Consider the following 18,689-nt stretch of genomic DNA (forward strand, 5'->3'; position numbering starts at 1 on the left):
TAAGTTGTTATGACAAATGTTTCACCCTGTTTGTTATATGGTTTGATTTTACGCTTATTTTGTGTCATCAATCTTGTTTACGTCCGTGTCGATCATTCGCACGAACACATACTTTTAGATTCCTGTGCAAAAAAAACAAGTATCAGTATCGTAGATATTTTTTAAGGTTCTAATAATCAAAGAAGTGACGAATGTAACAGAACAAATAAATATCGTCCTTAAAATGAACTTTATTCAAAAACGAGAATAAAACTTCGTGATAACAGGTATTAAATCAAACAAAACATCATTAAAGTTTATTATCCGGTCATTTGCATCTGCAAAAAATATGGTGCATTTTTCTGGCAGTTAGTAATCACTAGAATGATAACCAGCAGTTAGTACTATGAGAATTGCCCACTATTCCTAGAATATCTTAATAAGTGATTAGGTTTACCACCATAGCTAATGTCTATGTTTTCGACAATGTAGTAGGACTGTTTACATCATCGTGAGGCACCTTGGTTTAACGGTAAACAGTTCTAATGAACTGTCAAGGATGAACCCGAGTTCTTTTTTGAGGTCATTATAAAAAAAACTTGTTTTGTATCTTCACTATAGAAAAATAAACATTGCACAGATGTCAGTCTGAGAAGAAACCTCGTAACTGATAGTTGGAGTTATTTGTGGCATGTTTTCGATAGTGTATATTTCTTCCATTGGTAAATTCAAGAGACTCACTTAATATAAAATAAAGCATTCTAACCCATCGTATTCGAAGGCTCGCCAAAGAAAAAAATACGCCTTCCACAATGCTCACTATATCTCCTAAAAGTTGTGGGAAATTGGATAAACTGTTTTCGATGCATTCGAACGGTAGTTTCGTAAGATTGAACTGACGTACCCAAAGCACTGCATTTAATCTATCCGTCTGTGAACAAGAATAGGGCTTTCCATTCTCACGAACGATGTTCGAATTAGAGATGAGCAAAATCGTTCGTTTTAAAGTTTGACAGTTCTGCCGAAAGAGCTACTTGTGTTGAACCAGTTTTCTGTTCTTCTGGGATTTTGTATGTTACTTCGAAAAAAATGTGCACGGGAGTCACAGGTTACATTTTATAGTAAACAAATTTAATATTAGTAAGTACTTTTGTGTATGTATTTGAAACAACAGTCATTCTCTTTTGGATACTATTTTAAAGGTCGCGATTGCACGTAACTTTTACTTTATTCTTAAACCCGTGATTGTTCCGAAAATAGCAGTTAATTTGTATATTCATCGTTGGAAGCTAAAATGGCTTTTGGTTAATCACAGGAAATGGAGTGATTTCTTCGTGGTTTAGCATTTATTTAAGAAGTTCATTTATATTCAAATATTTTGTGGCAAACGAGTCACATTCGAATACATTCGAGTGAAAACAAGACTGTCCAACACGTACACATGGATTTTGTATTGCACGTTGTAATACTTGACACTGTGCTCCTCATTGTTAACCGAGTTGAATGCAAATGCATTTTTTCACGTTTAAACATAATGTACACAAAGTTAGAAGTCTTGTTGAATTGAATCTCACTTACATCATTAACGTCTAGATATATTCGTTCTTTAAGTAAGATTTCAATTTCGTTTGCTACTGGTCTAACTTTTCAGCGCTTGAAATCAAAACAAATTTAATTCGGTCTTTTAGGCCAAATTTCAGGCTTTTGTAAATCATATTTTCCCATTTTGTATTGTATTTATTTTTTTATATATAATCTGTACGTTTATTTGTCATATTGAATATTTATAATAAAATTTGTTGTCAATCTTTGGTCAAACTTCAACTTAAAAAATGAAATTCAATGAAATTTCTAAATCTATCCTACTCTCGACAATGTTTTCAATGAATGTAATGTAACACTTTAGTATTTTAAGTATCTTCGTTCTCGTTGTTTTATTTATTCGTTCAAGTGCAGGCCTCATCAATTCATCTCCCACGATTCGTTGTCCACCTGTTACTCACTCTACGTATTGTATCTATTGTTCACGAAACTGTATTGCCGTTGTTTTAGTCGTCTCAACCGTAAGCGATTTCCGACTGTTGAAGTGTGAGCACAAACTAAATAATTGTAGTTGAAGACAGGGCATCACTTTGAATTTGAAGATAGTATGATTTCAATAGGGGAAGATGGGGTAAAACGCACCCCATTACTATAAAACTTTGGTAGCGATGGTTCAATCATATCTGAAAAAATTATAAAAAACCGATTATGTCTCTGTTATAAGTAATTTTTGATGTTCATTCCTTAGTAATTTTCTAGGGTGAGGAAGACGATTTTAATTATGTAACCAGTAAACTTCTTTGCCAATCATTGGTTTCTAAAATTAATTCTAATACAAACGATGTACGAGGTCTGTTCAAAAACGTTCCCGGAATTTTTTAATTGCGCGCATCTGGAGAGTCCGGTGGTCAAATTTTTTTTATTGTGTTGGTACATATGTCCCTAATGTATGGTGAAATTTTCAGCTGTATTCATTGTTTACATTCTGTCTTGTAGCGGCTGGTGTAGACGTGTTTTTTTGTGCTCGGCGGTTTTTGTTAGTTTAAACAATGAAAGAATTGAAGAGACAAAGAATTTGTATTAAATTTTGCGTGAAAAATGAAATAAAGTGTAACCAAATGTGCGAAATGTTACAGAGAACCTACGGTGAGTCTGCTATGAAAAAACAAGTGTTTACGAGTGGTATAAGCGTTTCCAAGATGGCCGCGAAGACGTTGAAGACGACGAACGCTCCGGTCGACCCAGCACGTCAATTATCGATGAAAATGTGGGAAAAGTGGAAAAAATGATTATGGATGATCGCCGAATCACTATTAGAGAAGTTGCTGATTAAGTTGGCATATCAGTTGGCTCATGCCATCATATTTTTTCAAATGTTTTGGGCATGAAACGAGTGGCAGCAAAATTCGTTCCAAAACTGCTTCTGCTTATTCGTGATGTTTTGGCTAAAAACAAGACTTTAATCATGCCCCAACCTCCTTATTCACCAGATATCGCTCCCTGTGATTTTTTCTTGTTCCCAAAGTTGAAGAGACCCATGAAAGGACAGCGTTTTTCATCGATTGAAGAGATAAAGGCAGAATCGCTGAGAGTGCTACAGAGCATTACAAAAAGTGACTATCAGGGGTGTTTCGAAGACTGGAAAAAACGCTGGCATAAGTGTATTATATCTAGGGGGGATTACTTTGAAGGGGACCATATAGATGTAGACGAATAAATAAATATTTTTTTAGAAAAATGAGAATTCCGGGTACTTTTTGAACAGACCTCGTATTTGCAATTTTATAGAAAAATTGTCAATTTTATCGTCCATATTTTTGGAGGCAAAATGGCCCGAATTGGGCGAGGCAAAATGCTCAAGTAGTCGCTTACAAAACTTATCCATAAGCTATCAATTTAATGAATAATAGTGAAAAATCGTCCACTTGGCAAATATTTCGGCAACGAAAAGTCTAAAGTTTTCTTTAAATAAGAAGAAGAAGCTTTATGTGGTTGCATATTGCCCCATGGTTGTCATGAGCTTTAATTCGTTGTTTTGATGGATGTTTACCCGTTGTTTAAGATCATCCTGTCTCAATGTTCAGATAATCGCACTTCGCGTAATTTAAATTGTATATTTTTCGTGTTTTCCACGATCGGGCGTCATGCCCCACATATATTTCAATAGAAATTTTTTAAGGGTTTTGGAAAATAAGATATTTCATGTATTTATCAATGCATTCAGCGAGTATTTGTACGTAATTTTGAGAAATAATGATTACGGAAGATAGTCATGCATGAAACTCTTCCGTGTTATTCTCTATAATTAAGATATAGCAACATTTCCTTAGGGGGTACGTTTTACCCCATCTACCCCTATATCTTTATATCACGTTATAGACGAAATGTTGTCAAAAAGGGACCGTGCGAAAATTGTCAAAATGGCATGCTAAAGAGCACAATTTTGTCAAAATTCGCATCCAAGCATTTTAAAATTTCGATATCTCCGTTAATCTTCGACAGATTTTCTCAATCTATAGCTTATTTTCATTGAACAAGACTGTATATTTACACAGATAAAAATATTTTGTGAATTTACATTTATTTTCATGCACATATTTGGAGCAGGCAGTGTTCTCTTGTGGGAGGGCTCCACAGGGGCAAAGCAACATATTTAACTGCATAGTGCATGTGCACTAGGGTGGGACAAGGTTGTATGGGAAAAATTATTTTCTCGCTCCACCAAACTTTTCGTGTTCCTTTTGGGTCCCATAGAAACTATGCAAAATTTTAGGTCGATAGGAGAAACTATATTTTCGCGCCCGCGGTTCAAATTTTGTATGGGATTTAGTATGGGAAAACTAACTTTTAACAAAAAAATCATCTGGAGGTCATCCAAAATACACTGTAAAGACACACAAAAAACTAACTTTTTTATTTGAAGAAATACAATTTTGAAATCTTCCATAATATTGTTGATAAACTCAAATACTATAACTTTGTCGAAGACATAAACCATCCGCCTCATATGGTTTAGAAGATATGGATGATTTCATATAATACTATGAAAAAAACATTGATTCCAACTTTTTCTTTTTCTTGTTTTTCTATCGTCCATATCTTCTAAACCATATGAGGCAGATGGTTTATGTCTTCGACAAAGTTATAGTATTTGAGTTTATCAACAATATTGTGGAAGATTTCAAAATTGTATTTCTTCAAATAAAAAAGTTGGTTTTTAAGTTTAAAAAAATCTCCAAACTACACAGAGCAACTATTGTAAAGACATCAAACAACTCAGATCAGCCGTTGTAGCATCATAAAAGAAAGCAAACTCATATTACCACCACTAGCAGCAGTGGTGCTAGATATATTAAGGAATGAGCCATCGTTCGGACCTTGTGTAGGTTTTTCTTTAATAACATTTTTTACAGATGTCGGATTATGTTATAGTCTTCGAAGGTTTTCTTCCTCATTAAATTTCCTACAAAAATTACATGCCCGCTGATTTTTTGAGTGTATAGGATGACCTCCAGATGATTTTTTTGTTAAAAGTTAGTTTTCCCATACTAAATCCCATACAAACTTTGAACCGCGGGCGCGAAAATATAGTTTCTCCTATCGAGCTAAAATTTTGCATAGTTTCTATGGGACCCAAAAGGAACACGAAAAGTTTAGTGGAGCTGAAATCAATATTTTGTCCCACCCTAATGTGCACATAAAAACATTCACAAAAGATTCGACATAAATGTATTTTTCGAAGAAGCGATTTAATGAATTATTTGTAGAACATTTGTTGTTCAAGCATACTTTCATACCTGATCTTTTCAACTTCAGTATGCATTAATTCCAGACTACATTAACCACTTAGTTCAGGCGCGTATACAGAGGGGTGTTTTAGGGGTTCAAACCCCCTCCGAAGCCCAAAACGTCAGTATATTATGTAAGTTCTTCTCGTTAAATGAGTAAATAATAAAATAAATAATTTTCAACAACGACTTTACAATAATTTTTTTTTTTAATAATTATATAAAAATTTCTATTTGTATGGAAATTGATCAACATGTTCTGAAACATCCCCCGAAAAATTTTCTGGGTACGCGCCATCGTTTCCAGTGTTTGAGAATTAGGAGATTTATCTGATTACGTTATGATTAGTCCACAATTCTGACATACGAGGCCTGTTCAAAAAGTTCCCGGAATTTTTTAATTGCGCGCGTCTGGAGAGTCCGGTGGTCAAAATTTTTTTTTATTGTGTTGGTACATATGTCCCTAATGTATGGTGAAATTTTCAGCCGTATTCATTGTTTACATTCTGTCTTGTAGCGGCTGGTGTAGACGTGTTTTTTTGAGCTCGGCGATTTTTGTCTTGGTGACGTTGGGTGCTTCCACGTGGACGATTGTGCTTTTGTTTCGACATCATAACCGTACACCCATGTTTCATCACCAGTTATGACCCTTTCAAGTAAATTTGGATCGTCGTTGACGTCGTTTAACAGCTCCTGAGCGATGGTAATGCGTTTGTTTTTTTGATCAAAATTCAGCAGTTTTGGAACGAATTTTGCTGCCACTCGTTTCATGCCCAAAACATTTGAAAAAATATGATGGCATGAGCCAACTGATATGCCAACTTCATCAGCAACTTCTCTTATAGTGATTTGGCGATCATCCATAATCATTTTTTCCACTTTTCCCACATTTTCATCGATTATTGACGTGCTGGGTCGACCGGAGCGTTCGTCGTCTTCAACGTCTTCGCGACCATCTTGTAAACGCTTATACCACTCGTAAACACTTGTTTTTTTTTTCATAGCAGACTCACCGTAGGCTCTCTGTAACATTTCGCACACTTGGTTACACTTTATTTCATTTTTCACGCAAAATTTAATACAAATTCTTTGACTCTTCATTTCTTCCATTGTTTAAACTAACAAAAATCGCCGAGCTCAAAAAAACACGTCTACACCAGCCGCTACAAGACAGAATGTAAACAATGAATACAGCTGAAAATTTCACCATACATTAGGGACATATGTACCAACACAATAAAAAAAATTTTTTGACCACCGGACTCTCCAGACGCGCGCAATTAAAAAATTCCGGGAACTTTTTGAACAGACCTCGTATTTTAGGTAATTCAAAATAAATTTTCTGATGAAAGTGCCATCACTCGCAATGAATTTGATTTTGATAAATTTTCTCAAAAACATGTGCATCTAAAATTTAAACGACTAAAATTAAAAAAAAAAAACATCCGTACATGTATCACACATATGATGATGTATGATTTCATTAAAATTTTTACGCACTTAGATTTGATTCTGTTTCGGTAATTTTTTTCACAAAAATTTACGGTAATCATTAGAAATAACCGATGTTTCGGTACATGAATTTCATTTTGAAAAAAAATATGCAAATTTTTACCGGACAATCAGTTTTACGCATGTTTTCATTACACAATTCTGTAAATAATATTACAATTCATACAGTAAATCAGAATAGTCGCCGAATACGGTAAAAATCATACTATCCGTATGGTAAAATAGTCTTCCAAATACCGAACGGCGCTCATAATTCCGATCAACCGGGACATTCGTAATTTTTTCTCAATTTTCACCGGCTGCTGTATTTATTCTCTTTTTTCGTGCATATGTAGGGCAATTAAACCGTAGCCACTGGTTTTAACAGGCTTCACTCGTTTTTGTGGAAAATATCCAAATCCAATAAAAAAAATTGTAAGATGGAAATTTGCGTTGTTTTCCGAAAATCTAATTAAATTCTGAATGGTATCAAAAAACAAAAACAAAATAATTACGGAACCATTTGTTAGATGATTCCATTTGGTTTACAGAACTGTTCAGTAGTTGTTTGACAGTTTAACAAAACTTTTATTACTGAACGGTCAGTAATCTATTGAATTACCGAACATTAAACTGTTGAAAATTCAGTAAAAAATTATCGAATTCTGCAAAATTTTTCAAGTGTGTATGATTTTTTTCAAGCCGTAGGCTCAGAATATCTTAGATTGAATCTCAATCTTAACTATTATTTTCTCTTTGGATTCCAGCTACCATTCCAAAATGCGGCGGATGTCACGAGCTCATACTAGACCGATTCATCCTTAAAGTGGCCGACCGAACGTGGCACGCCAAGTGCCTTCAATGTAGTGAATGCCACGTGCAGCTCAACGAAAAATGCTTCGCCCGCAACGGTCAATTATTCTGTAAGGATGATTTCTTCAAGTAAGTATTAAACATCACGGCTCCAATTTAGAACCCAACACTGGCCTAGGTGCCATCGATTTCAACAGAAAATTGTTTATATGTTAATGTTTATACTTTTCTTTGATGTTGCGGGTCCTGCAGGCGGTACGGAACCAAATGTGCGGCTTGTGATCTAGGAATTCCACCGACGCAAGTGGTCCGACGGGCGCAGGACAACGTATACCACCTGCAGTGCTTTATGTGTTCGATGTGTTCGCGCCAACTAAACACTGGTGACGAATTCTATTTGATGGAGGATGGAAAGCTAGTTTGCAAACCGGACTACGAGGCGGCCAAGGCGAAGGGTAAGACACAAATCGTTTCAATCACTCAACTGGATCTCAAGAGACCAATAAATAATTGCCAGCCCACCATCCAGCCAAAAACAGCATATCAGTTACATCGTCGCAAATGTTACTCTCATTTTTTACCGTTTTCTTCTTCGTTCCGGTACACCACAGGTTTATATCTCTCCGATGGATCATTAGACGGTGAATCATCAAACAAACGACCTCGTACAACAATTACCGCCAAACAGTTGGAGACTCTGAAGAGTGCTTACAACAGTAGTCCTAAACCGGCGCGGCATGTACGCGAACAGTTATCCCAGGATACAGGCCTGGATATGCGAGTAGTGCAAGTGTGGTTTCAGAATAGGTGAGCCTTTCTACCATGTTGAATCGAAAAGATTAATATCGATTAAAGTGGTTTCGTTCTTCCTACAGGCGAGCCAAAGAGAAACGACTGAAAAAGGATGCCGGTCGAACAAGATGGAGTCAATATTTCCGTTCGATAAAGGGTGGCGGCTCGCCGAGTAGACACGATAAGTTATTAGATAAGGACGAATTGAAAATTGATCTAGATAGCTTCAGCCATCACGGTGAGTTGTTGTAACATTTATTTTTGCATAGAATTTCATGTTTCTTTGTAAACCGTAGATCTTAGTAACGATAGTTATAGCACTTCGAATATGGGCCTAGAAGATGGTGCTTCACCGCACAGCGGTCGGGGGTCTTATATACATGGTAATGGAAGTCCTCCGCCCTACCTGTCTAGTCATTCACCTCCGCCTATCGGACCGGGCCACCACTACGGTTCATATCCGGACAATATTGTATATACACCACTAGGTGAGTAAGTAGCTCATACGTGATATCCTCACAGGACAGCATAATAACGACAATTTGCTTCAGGTCAACCTGTCAACTCAATTCATCATGGAGGTCCCCGGGGTCCCCACGGACTGCACGGTAGTGGGGTTTCCGATCTAAGTAACGAGTCTAGTCCTGCCCATGGTTACCCTGACTTTCCGCCCAGCCCCGATTCGTGGTTAGGTGAATCCTGCCCTCCTAACGGAGTTGTTCCGACAGCAGTGCAGCCTCAGCAATCGGTACCACCACTTGCGCAAACCAACGGCAATCAGGCACCGTCGGCATTGCACTACTGATGCAATAAGCCATAGCTCCACGAGAACAACGCCAGTCATGAGCACTGAAATGAGCACAGGGATAACCGCACTGGTTCTACTAGGTTAGGTTAGGATCCTCGGATTCAATTTTCAAATTCGAAATTATGGAACCCACTAATAGCGGTACTCACGGTAACCTTTGAAGAGCAATTTTGTGATAATACGATAAAAATACGGTCTTTAGTTGCATTATTTGTGCTGAGTGTACTTGTAAAATTTGTGATGGTAACTTTAAAAACTGCAGGTGATATATGTTTGAGTTCAATGAACATGAGTAACTGTAGGTGGACTAGTAGAGTTATATGTTATGGATACTGGTCTCTAACCACGACTTAGAATATCTCTTAGAGTCATCAGACAATCGGTTGTCTAGGTTCACGAAAAAGAGTACCATGGAAATATTTGACTTTGGAGAAACTGATTGAAAAACAAATATCTCCAGCTCTGGTCGTCCGAATGATCTCTCTTCTTCAACTTCTGTTTGACAACTGCCCATTATGCTTCAATTAGGCTCGGGATTGAGGGCAGTTAGGTGGATGAATGGCCTTTTCATAGATATCCACCCGGTTATCTCGTTGACAGCTTAACAAATATTTGCTTTGCTAAAGTGACAGCTTAACAAATACACTTTTTTCAAGCTTTTTTTTCTTTTGCTTGTATATTTAAAAATATTTATTTCTTTTCGCAACTGGAAATAAATTCCCAGATCGTAAACAGACTTGCGAATTTAACGACAAAAGCGAGTTCAAACTTCAAGCTGCCCGTAACCTAACATCACGTACTTTTCGTCGTCCACAAAAAGGGATCCTTCGTTTTTTTCGAAAATCCTCATCGTATAGCTTCCGTTCACGTCTTTTGGACACAAAATTCTGTTTGGTTGCTTACTGACACGAAAAGAGCGAATTATTCCTGATTCAACGACTGAAAACGCTACAGTAAAATAAACAATGTGTACAGATATTGTGTGACTCAAAATTTAGCATTTGGGACATTATACTCGTTTCAAAATATGCCTTTCTAACACAATACTAATTATAGTTTTGAAGATTCAATTGATGGAAAGACGTTTCCAGCTTTCAGTAGAGTGATAGTAAGGAGAGCAATGCTGGTAACAACTCAAAAAAATTCATAAAAATGTTTCATGTTTTATATTGGATTTGATGGACAGTTTGTTCCCTTGAAAAAAATCTCCCAAACGGATAACTGTTGTTACTCTCCTTACAGCCACCATAGCTAATAAAATCGTTGCTTAAGCTTCATCGTAAGGCTTTTTTGTAGTCTTGCTAAGACGTAACTGTCTTGAGTTTACTACAAGTTTGTATTAGCATCCAGTTAGAAAAACAAATTGGAAAAAGACTGATGAATGCAACAGCGAAATGAAAACTTTTCGAAAAAATTACCACATAGACGGGAGTCTTTGTCTATCCAGGGAAATCGTATTGCCAATAAACAAGTTGGTCAATAAGTCGCCGGTTTGACTGACAGTTGGTGTCACTAAATAATGGCTTAAAAACATTATCCGGACTCCGCTTCAATCAAACCAACCATGCTGAATTGAAACGTTGTTATACAAACACCGTATCTCGATCTGGTCGTCCAAATGAAGCTGTTATTCCAGAGTTCATTCCATCGTTATGGAACAACGAAAAGTGAAGTTGCAATTTCCCATGAGCACTTAAATAAAAAAAAGATTGTTTGCAAAGTTGATATCGTATTTTATCTAATATCTTAATTCCGTGAATTAAAGTCGGAATTACTCTCGAATCCATTCGAACACATTCGCCAGATTTTACCCCCAAAGACTATTTTTTACATCGAATGATGAGGTCATCTAAAAAGAAATGATGTTATAAAATTGGTGCAGAATTGTTGGAACACCGTTGAAACAAATGTATTGTTCTTCAAATAGAATACATTCTTGAATAAAATGGGAACTCTGTAGACAGGTGTTCTCAAACCGGGGACTTTTTGACCGAGGTGTTAAACTAACTTGCGGAAATACGGCCAAATTGAACAGAAGAAGCATGTTCAGGTATGTAGGTTTCAAACCATACTAATGTTCGGATCGCAAACCGAATCAATATAAATCACTTTTTTTTACAACCATAAGCTATTTCCGAAACGGTTTCGACATTTGATACCAATTGCACAAGAATCAGTATAATTCTTCGATTACTTTCGCTATATCTTCGATTACTTTCGTACTACTTACTGCCATCGTATTTCATTCAGTATGTTCCAATGTTATGAGATTTCATAAAACAACTTGAATCAATTTCGAATCAATATAACCAATAAAGTCCACATTTGCTCAGTGTGCATTCAAACGTCTCCGATGCAGTTCAAAGGTTACCGGTGTTACTGTCACGTTTCGTAGAAGATTTTATTGAAGGTGCAATTGTACAGATCATTTGATGTATTAGTGCACATTTCTTTCTGAGCTGTTAGGTTATCTGATATGATAAAACTCTCCTAAATAAAACCAGGATAGTCTCACAACGACGATTGAGATACTGAGCTTTGTCTGTCGGATTGGTAAGAAAATTACCCAATAGGATGTCGTTTCAAGTCATCTCTGAAAAGCTGTGCACTAAGTTACAAAACACTCAATATAGATTTTTATTTTGTTCATGCCAAATATCCCGGTAATATTCACAATGAAAATTTATCAGATACAAATAACTTTATGATAAAAAATATTAAAACAATGTCCAGTGTGCAAAAATGACGCGAAAACAAACTAGTCCAACTAACTATTCTTAATTATGTGTAGGAATATTAAAAACAAGAACATTGTTGTTAGTCCTTTCAGGTAATTGGATTTTCGAAGTAAATTTAACGCAAAACATAATGATTTTCACTATAAAATAGTTCTTTACTTATGTATTTAATATGGAGTATAGTTTGAAATACTAGACTCTTATGAGTTCCTTACAAACAAATACTGTACCAAATAAAAACTTAAAGTGAATTCATAGTTTCGGACAAATAGGTTGTATTTACAAATAACAAGTTTTTTCCGAATATTATTGAACACACCAAACCTGGTTTCAAATACCTCCGGAAGGTAAAATCAAAATTTTCTGTATTGTTTTCCACAAATGCGAAAAAACATCTAGTTCTAAAGAAATCTATAGTTGTACAAATGACCTTACTAGGTAATCCAAAGACATTTGAAAATTGTGTATAATTTAGAGTTCACATTAAGTTACAAGGACACAAAACTTATACAATACAGCCGTAGTTCTGGAAAGTAAACTGACTATATAAATTTACTGTGTACATATTTATTTAATTTATTGCTAAACGAGAAAAAAGAGATCTTGAACATCTTTACACGGCCATACTGAAATTAATCCATATTGAAAGAATGCTCTCACAGTTCTGTTGTTGCAACTCCCCAATACTGCTGCATGCGGCCTCCTTCCGGATCTACTGTGTCCAGTTCGATAGTGCTTCCATCATTATTGATATTGTATTGTTCCTGTAAATTACTCATATCGTATTCCAAATTATAAGGCATTAGCCTTTGAATAGAACCAAAGTACGCCGCATTAGGACCAGCATTTATCGGCTGAGGACGTGTTGTGTTATATCGAATTGGTTTAAAAAAGTTTTGCGAAGTAGCTGGCTGGATAGATCGTGTGCTACCAAAATGCTGCGACAGAAAGGGAGCCGATCGTAAGGAGTTTCCTGATGTATTACAACTACTACCGGCGGAAGGCACTCCGTTGTCGTTTTCTAGTGCAAGCTGGGGTGAACTGGAAGACAACGATTTCATATGAAGCTTCGCTAGGTTCGACTGCGGACGTTTGACAAAAGCACGCGATATCGTATTTAGTTCTTTGTCAAATAAGAGTTGAGTATTCTGTTCCAGCATGTACTCCCAACATTTAAATTGTTCGTCCGACATGGCCGAGTCAGATTCCTCACGATCCTTCTCTTCTTCGATTCTCGCCCGAACTGCTCGGACCACACCCCCACGTAAACTTCTCCGTTCGTTAGTCAAATATCCGGTTTGTTTTCTGCCATTGAATATAGTCATTTCCGGATATTTTGGTTTTGCCCCAGTAACAGGTGTTTCTCTTCCTGATGTTTGATCACTTTGACCACTAGGCGATGACCGGTCACTTCTTCCCGATGAGTGTCTGACAAATGAGCTCGACGCACCCGAATGACAGCAGCTGTTGTTCGACTCACAACAACAACCGCACTTACAAAAACCTGATGAAATACTTCCTCCGCTTGCAGACTTGTTCCGAATTGTCTGCCTCAGCTCTCGCATTAGAAAATCAATATCCGTTCCCAAATTGTTAAATTTAACAATAATTATACTAATATTCTCCTCGGCTCCATAACTTTGAGCAATATCCTGCACCCGTTTCGCCGCTAATAAAATATTTTCCTCCTTCCGAATCTCTTCCGCCACCGTCTCCATTGTAATTACTTCCCACAATTTCTTGTTTCCTATCACCAAGTATTCATCCGCATCACTTAAAACTACCTCCTGCACCTCTGGATCAGGCACTATTTCTGAAAAATTCACACTCAAACCGAGTTTCTTATATGATTTTCCAGACGTCAATTGTATGCATCGATTGTGCTTGACCAGCACAACTGAACTGTCCCCAATGCAAGCTACCCGTAAAATGAATTTCCGTCCACCGGCTGCTTGCGGCAAATAGCTCATTGCCTCGCTGGGAATCTTACTCCTAGAGATGTGACAAAGCGTAGCGTTGACCACTTCTTGCTGACCCAACTGCTTCAGTTCTCGATGAGCCGAAAGTAACGTATACTTCATGTAATCATTGGCAGTTTCCTTAACAGTTCTTTCCTCCAACAATATCTTTGGAATAGCTTTGATCAGCATATTGGGAATAATGTTACTAACTCCACCGTCGAACATCCCAAAGAGGCCTTCGGAATTGCAGAACGCAGGTAACCGTAACTGTGAAATGTATAGTTTGGGAAGACAACCAGATGTTTCAGCAAAGCCAACCTTCCAACATGGCTCAAATTCATCGTTCTCTTGATACGGCCAAGGTGCAGTTGGCAGTGTGGGTCTATTTTTTCCCGAGACATCCACTAAGCTCATTGGCCTTTGTGATTGACAAGCTTCCAATTGACGCGGGTCGACCTGAAGTTGACTGTTGCTGGACAAATCCAAAAACTGCAGTTCCTTCGATACAAGAGACATCATATTGACTCTATCCAACTGATTATGGGCAAGATCTAATACTCGAAGACTCAGATTTTTCGCCAATGCTGGTACTGTTTGCAGTTGATTGGAGTGAACCCTTAAGACGCGCAGAGTTCGTAGATTAGTTAAATTCTCCGGAAGATGCCGTAACTTGTTTCCAGAAATAACTAATTCTTCTAGCTCACCCCAGCACGTGATGCATGTTTCCGGAAGAGTCGTGAGCAAATTGTATCCAATATGAAGAACTTTCAGTCGTGGTAAACAGATCAGACTGTCGAGAACCCGATCCGAAAGGCTATTGTTCGTTGCATATAGCCGCTCCAAAAGGCAATTCGTGCCAAAAATGATTGGTAAGGTCATCAGCTTGTTGCTGGAGATATTAAGAATAGTCAACCGTTCACATGATATGAAAAATTTTTCTGGCAGATCTTCTATTTGATTACATTGCAGGTACAGCTTTTGAAGTGGCAGTTTCCGTTTTAACAACGGAGGGAAATTGGTAAGATTATTGTAAGCTAAGTGAAGAGTAACAAGCATCGTGTGTTCGTTATTCAGCAAATGCTCCGATATCACATGCAGTTGATTGTTATTCGCATACAAAGTGCGAAGTTGATGACAACCGACTAGCCATTCCGGAAGTTCTCGTAGATGATTGAAGCTGATGTCGACATGTTTGAGATTGTTCGGTGTTACTCGAACCAGGATTTGCGTAAGATCTGCAGAATGGATTCAAAAGGGGAAATTTCCAATAATACAGAATATACAAATATAAAAATACGATAACGCACTATTATTTCCTACAATTAAAGAATGCAAATGCCGTCCGTTAAGCGTTAACTCTTTCAAATTATTCCGACAGCACTGAATAGTCTCAAGTTTGTCCAGCGCCGACAAGTCCATGTTCTCGATAGAGTTTTCACTAACATCCAATTGAGTAAGCAGCTGTGAAGAAAAATCGTTATTAGGAACCATTTACTTCAAATACTTTATAATGATCTCAATACCCCATAATTACCCAGAATAATGCTTCCTTTAAGCTGATTACCACGCAGATTCACTTTGGTCAAGGCGGGTTCAGTTTTATCATCATCCTTTTCCAATGAATCTCTCCTATGTCCGCTTCTCAGAGAATCGCTCCTATGCTGTAATAATAGGACTGATAAGTAGTGGATATTATCGAAAATCTGTATACTCTTACGAAAAAACGTGTGGATCGCATATTGTTCACCATAAAGTAAGGCAATGTTTCCAACTGGTTGTACGCTACATTCAAACTTTTCAAGTTGTCCAGCCTGTGTAAGCAGTTGGGTAAATCTTGCAGTTCATTTTTCTCCAAATTCAACTCCTCCAAGCTGCGGTAAAACGAAATAAAAAAAGTAGGAATTGTTATTGACATTAATTTGTAAGTGCGAAATGCTTGACGCAAAACTGTAGCCTAGTATTTTGTAAAACAAATAAATGAAACTATAATGGGAATAGAAATCAAAATCAAAATAAGAGATCAGCAAATGCGTGTGTGACAAATAATTTCACTCAATTTTCTCGGATAATTTCTGTTCCACAAACTCAGATTCATATGAAAAGTCGTATGCTCCCAAACAAGGTCCCTGAATTATGTTTGGATCCGGATTCTGGTTCCGGAACTATAGGATGATATGTGAAACGAAATTGAACTCATTTTTCTCGTAGATGGCTGAACCGATCTAAGATTTAAGTGAAAACTAAAAATCATCTAAGATTCAAATGAAAAATTTTAAGATTCTATAAAAATCATCTTGCTTTTCAGTCAAATCCAACATCCGGTTTAGAGGATACAGGGTGGGTAGTATAAAAATGTCTATTTCACATAAATTAATCAGGTTTATCGGGTTTGCAGATTTGGATAGTCGATAACCAACTAAACTTATTCTAGTTTTAGTGGTATTCAATTTTCGGTTCGGATTTAATTCGCACTACAATTTCTCAAAGATCTACCTGATTTTCAAACATTTTGAAACAAATGTAAACTATACAGGCACAAATCTCCAAATATCAAGGGGAACGTGCCATTTGAGCCAATTTGTTCTGATAGGTGAATTAAGCACGTTTTTTATATACAATTTTCAATCGAAACAGCAAGAAAAAGTCCTACTTTTCCTGTATATATATATATATATATATATATATATATATATATATATATATATATATATATATATATATATATATATATATATATATATATATATATATATATATATATATATATATATATATATATATATATATATATATATATATATATATAGGTATAAATATAGGTATATATATATATATATATATATATATATATATATATATATATATATATATATATATATATATATATATATATATATATATATATATATATATATATATATATATATATATATATATATATATATATATAGGTTTACACAACTTTTTTATAATCAGCATCCGTAGATGCTCGGTATATCTGTTTTGTTTATTTATTATTTTTAAATAACTATCCTCGAACGTACATCTACAGGAATTTCCCTAACTTTTTCTCTTTTGATTCTGATTCAATAAAATAAAGAAAATATGTCGTTTCTTCGGTTTTTTTTTTCATATAGTGACCTTCTCAGTCTTGCACCGGAGACGACGCAAACCTAATAAGAGTTGCAGAATTTAAAAATTCGGATTTATTCCAAAGTTATGTGACGTATAGTCGAATTGATTTTATTTTGGCTTTTAATCAGTACTGCAATGCAGACTGGGTAATGAAGGATGATTGAAATCAGCAAAATTTAGAACGTATGAAAAAATAGGCCAGTGACTGAACTCGAGCTTCTTCAATTGGAAGAAAACGTTCTGTCTGGATGTGATAAAACTCAACTCAGAAGGTACTTATTTCAACAGATATCCATACAACCATTCTTTTACTTTTAGAAACGCAACCATTCGTTATCGTGACAAACATTTTAATCTGAGGCAAGTAAACATGTAAACTAAGGCAATTGACAGATGATGGCGTGGTTTTTGCTTACTGGACCCAAAGCTGTTAATCTGCAAAAACCATTGCAAGCTGTTTAAATTAAAATTTTCTGAAATGTTTGGTATCATGGTATATTTCATTTCTGCATTATATACTGGGTAAGTATAAAAGATTAACACTTGATATATTTCGTTCATTTCAGTCTGCTTGAGCATCATTCCGGTTGGTTCAAATCCAGAGCTCAGTTCCACTATCAAGAATTCAGTTCAGTATTGAATCAATTGCGGGACGTTCGCAGGACCAGCTGGTCTTCAAAGAAAATCGATTGCATCATCCTGCTACTGGTCGTTTGCATTGGAGCAATAAACAACGAAAAGTGAGCAACGATGGGAAACATTATGCAAAATCAGCCCTTCTAATGGCTCGAAATGTTATCTAAAGAACTTTTAGAATTACTTATCTGTTAAAATATGCGAATCGGAATTATATTAGCCTAAGAGTTCTATGTAAAAGTGATGCTTCGGCGAGGAAAAACTTACGTAAGACAACAACAACGAATTGATCCTGCACACCCACACTGAAATCTCGACATTAAAAATATTGGAAATCATAGATATGATTAATATTTTCAAACTACTCCCAAATCGTGAAAGTGTTACCCAGAATTTTTAACAAGTCCATAAAAGACGTCACGCTTTTTTGGCAATCTTTGACTCCCCACCCCCCCCTTTTCAACAAATTGTCACAGCAGCAAAGACCCGCCCCGATGTCACATGTCACGAATTCAAAATAAATAAAATTCACACAGATATATTATTTTTTTAGCTAAGGAATAATATTTCCTTATTGTGGCATACAGGACTGAGAAAATAAAGATCTAAACCCTCTAAACCTCATCAAATCGAGATCACTACCGAAGAAGACCACTTGGGATCTTTCCCAATAAAGATCACTTCTGATCTGATCTCTTCAAGATCAGTTAATCAGTGATCTTTAAATCATATCGATCAAAATCGTTACTGATTTTCCGTCACACAAAATCAGTAGTGATTTTGAGCCGAAACGATTCTTGATCAATGTAAGTTCAATTATTGGATGATTCGATCAGCTTTGATCTTGGCGGAGGAAAATCACACATGATCAAGATAAGACATGACATGATCTACGTCTGAAATCGTTGATCCCCCGCTGAGGGGTGTGAAAATTAGTAACAACAGCAATCCTACAGGAATTTATAACTAAGGATTACGCGAGTCAATATGACTTTTCCAAAATAAT

The 18,689-nt window shown here is 36.3% G+C and overlaps 2 protein-coding genes across 4 annotated transcripts in view; one reads left to right on the forward strand and one right to left on the reverse strand.

Moving 5' to 3' along the window:
- The window catches only part of LOC131430925 (LIM/homeobox protein Lhx3), a 102,063-nt gene extending 89,550 nt beyond the window's left edge, over window positions 1-12,513 (forward strand). For 2 of the 3 annotated variants that reach the window (XM_058596212.1, XM_058596213.1), the window contains 6 exons: window positions 7,568-7,742; window positions 7,866-8,068; window positions 8,225-8,420; window positions 8,489-8,643; window positions 8,702-8,893; window positions 8,957-12,513. In XM_058596212.1, the coding sequence (XP_058452195.1) occupies window positions 7,568-7,742; window positions 7,866-8,068; window positions 8,225-8,420; window positions 8,489-8,643; window positions 8,702-8,893; window positions 8,957-9,210 (1,175 nt within the window). In that variant the 3' untranslated portion in view covers window positions 9,211-12,513. Of the gene's footprint in view, window positions 1-7,567; window positions 7,743-7,865; window positions 8,069-8,224; window positions 8,421-8,488; window positions 8,644-8,701; window positions 8,898-8,956 lie in introns of all 3 variants that reach the window. The other variant, XM_058596214.1, reaches the window with a different exon arrangement.
- A 58-nt stretch (window positions 12,514-12,571) lies between these two features.
- The window catches only part of LOC131430926 (protein phosphatase PHLPP-like protein), a 30,526-nt gene continuing 24,408 nt past the window's right edge, over window positions 12,572-18,689 (reverse strand). The window contains exons 5-8 of the mRNA XM_058596215.1: window positions 15,630-15,783; window positions 15,436-15,573; window positions 15,220-15,373; window positions 12,572-15,147 (exon numbers count right to left, since the gene is read on the reverse strand). Coding sequence (XP_058452198.1) covers window positions 12,608-15,147; window positions 15,220-15,373; window positions 15,436-15,573; window positions 15,630-15,783 — 2,986 coding nt within the window. The 3' untranslated portion in view covers window positions 12,572-12,607. The remainder of the gene's footprint in view (window positions 15,148-15,219; window positions 15,374-15,435; window positions 15,574-15,629; window positions 15,784-18,689) is intronic.

Source organism: Malaya genurostris, chromosome 2, assembly GCF_030247185.1.
Source record: "Malaya genurostris strain Urasoe2022 chromosome 2, Malgen_1.1, whole genome shotgun sequence".
NCBI lineage: Eukaryota > Metazoa > Arthropoda > Insecta > Diptera > Culicidae > Malaya > Malaya genurostris.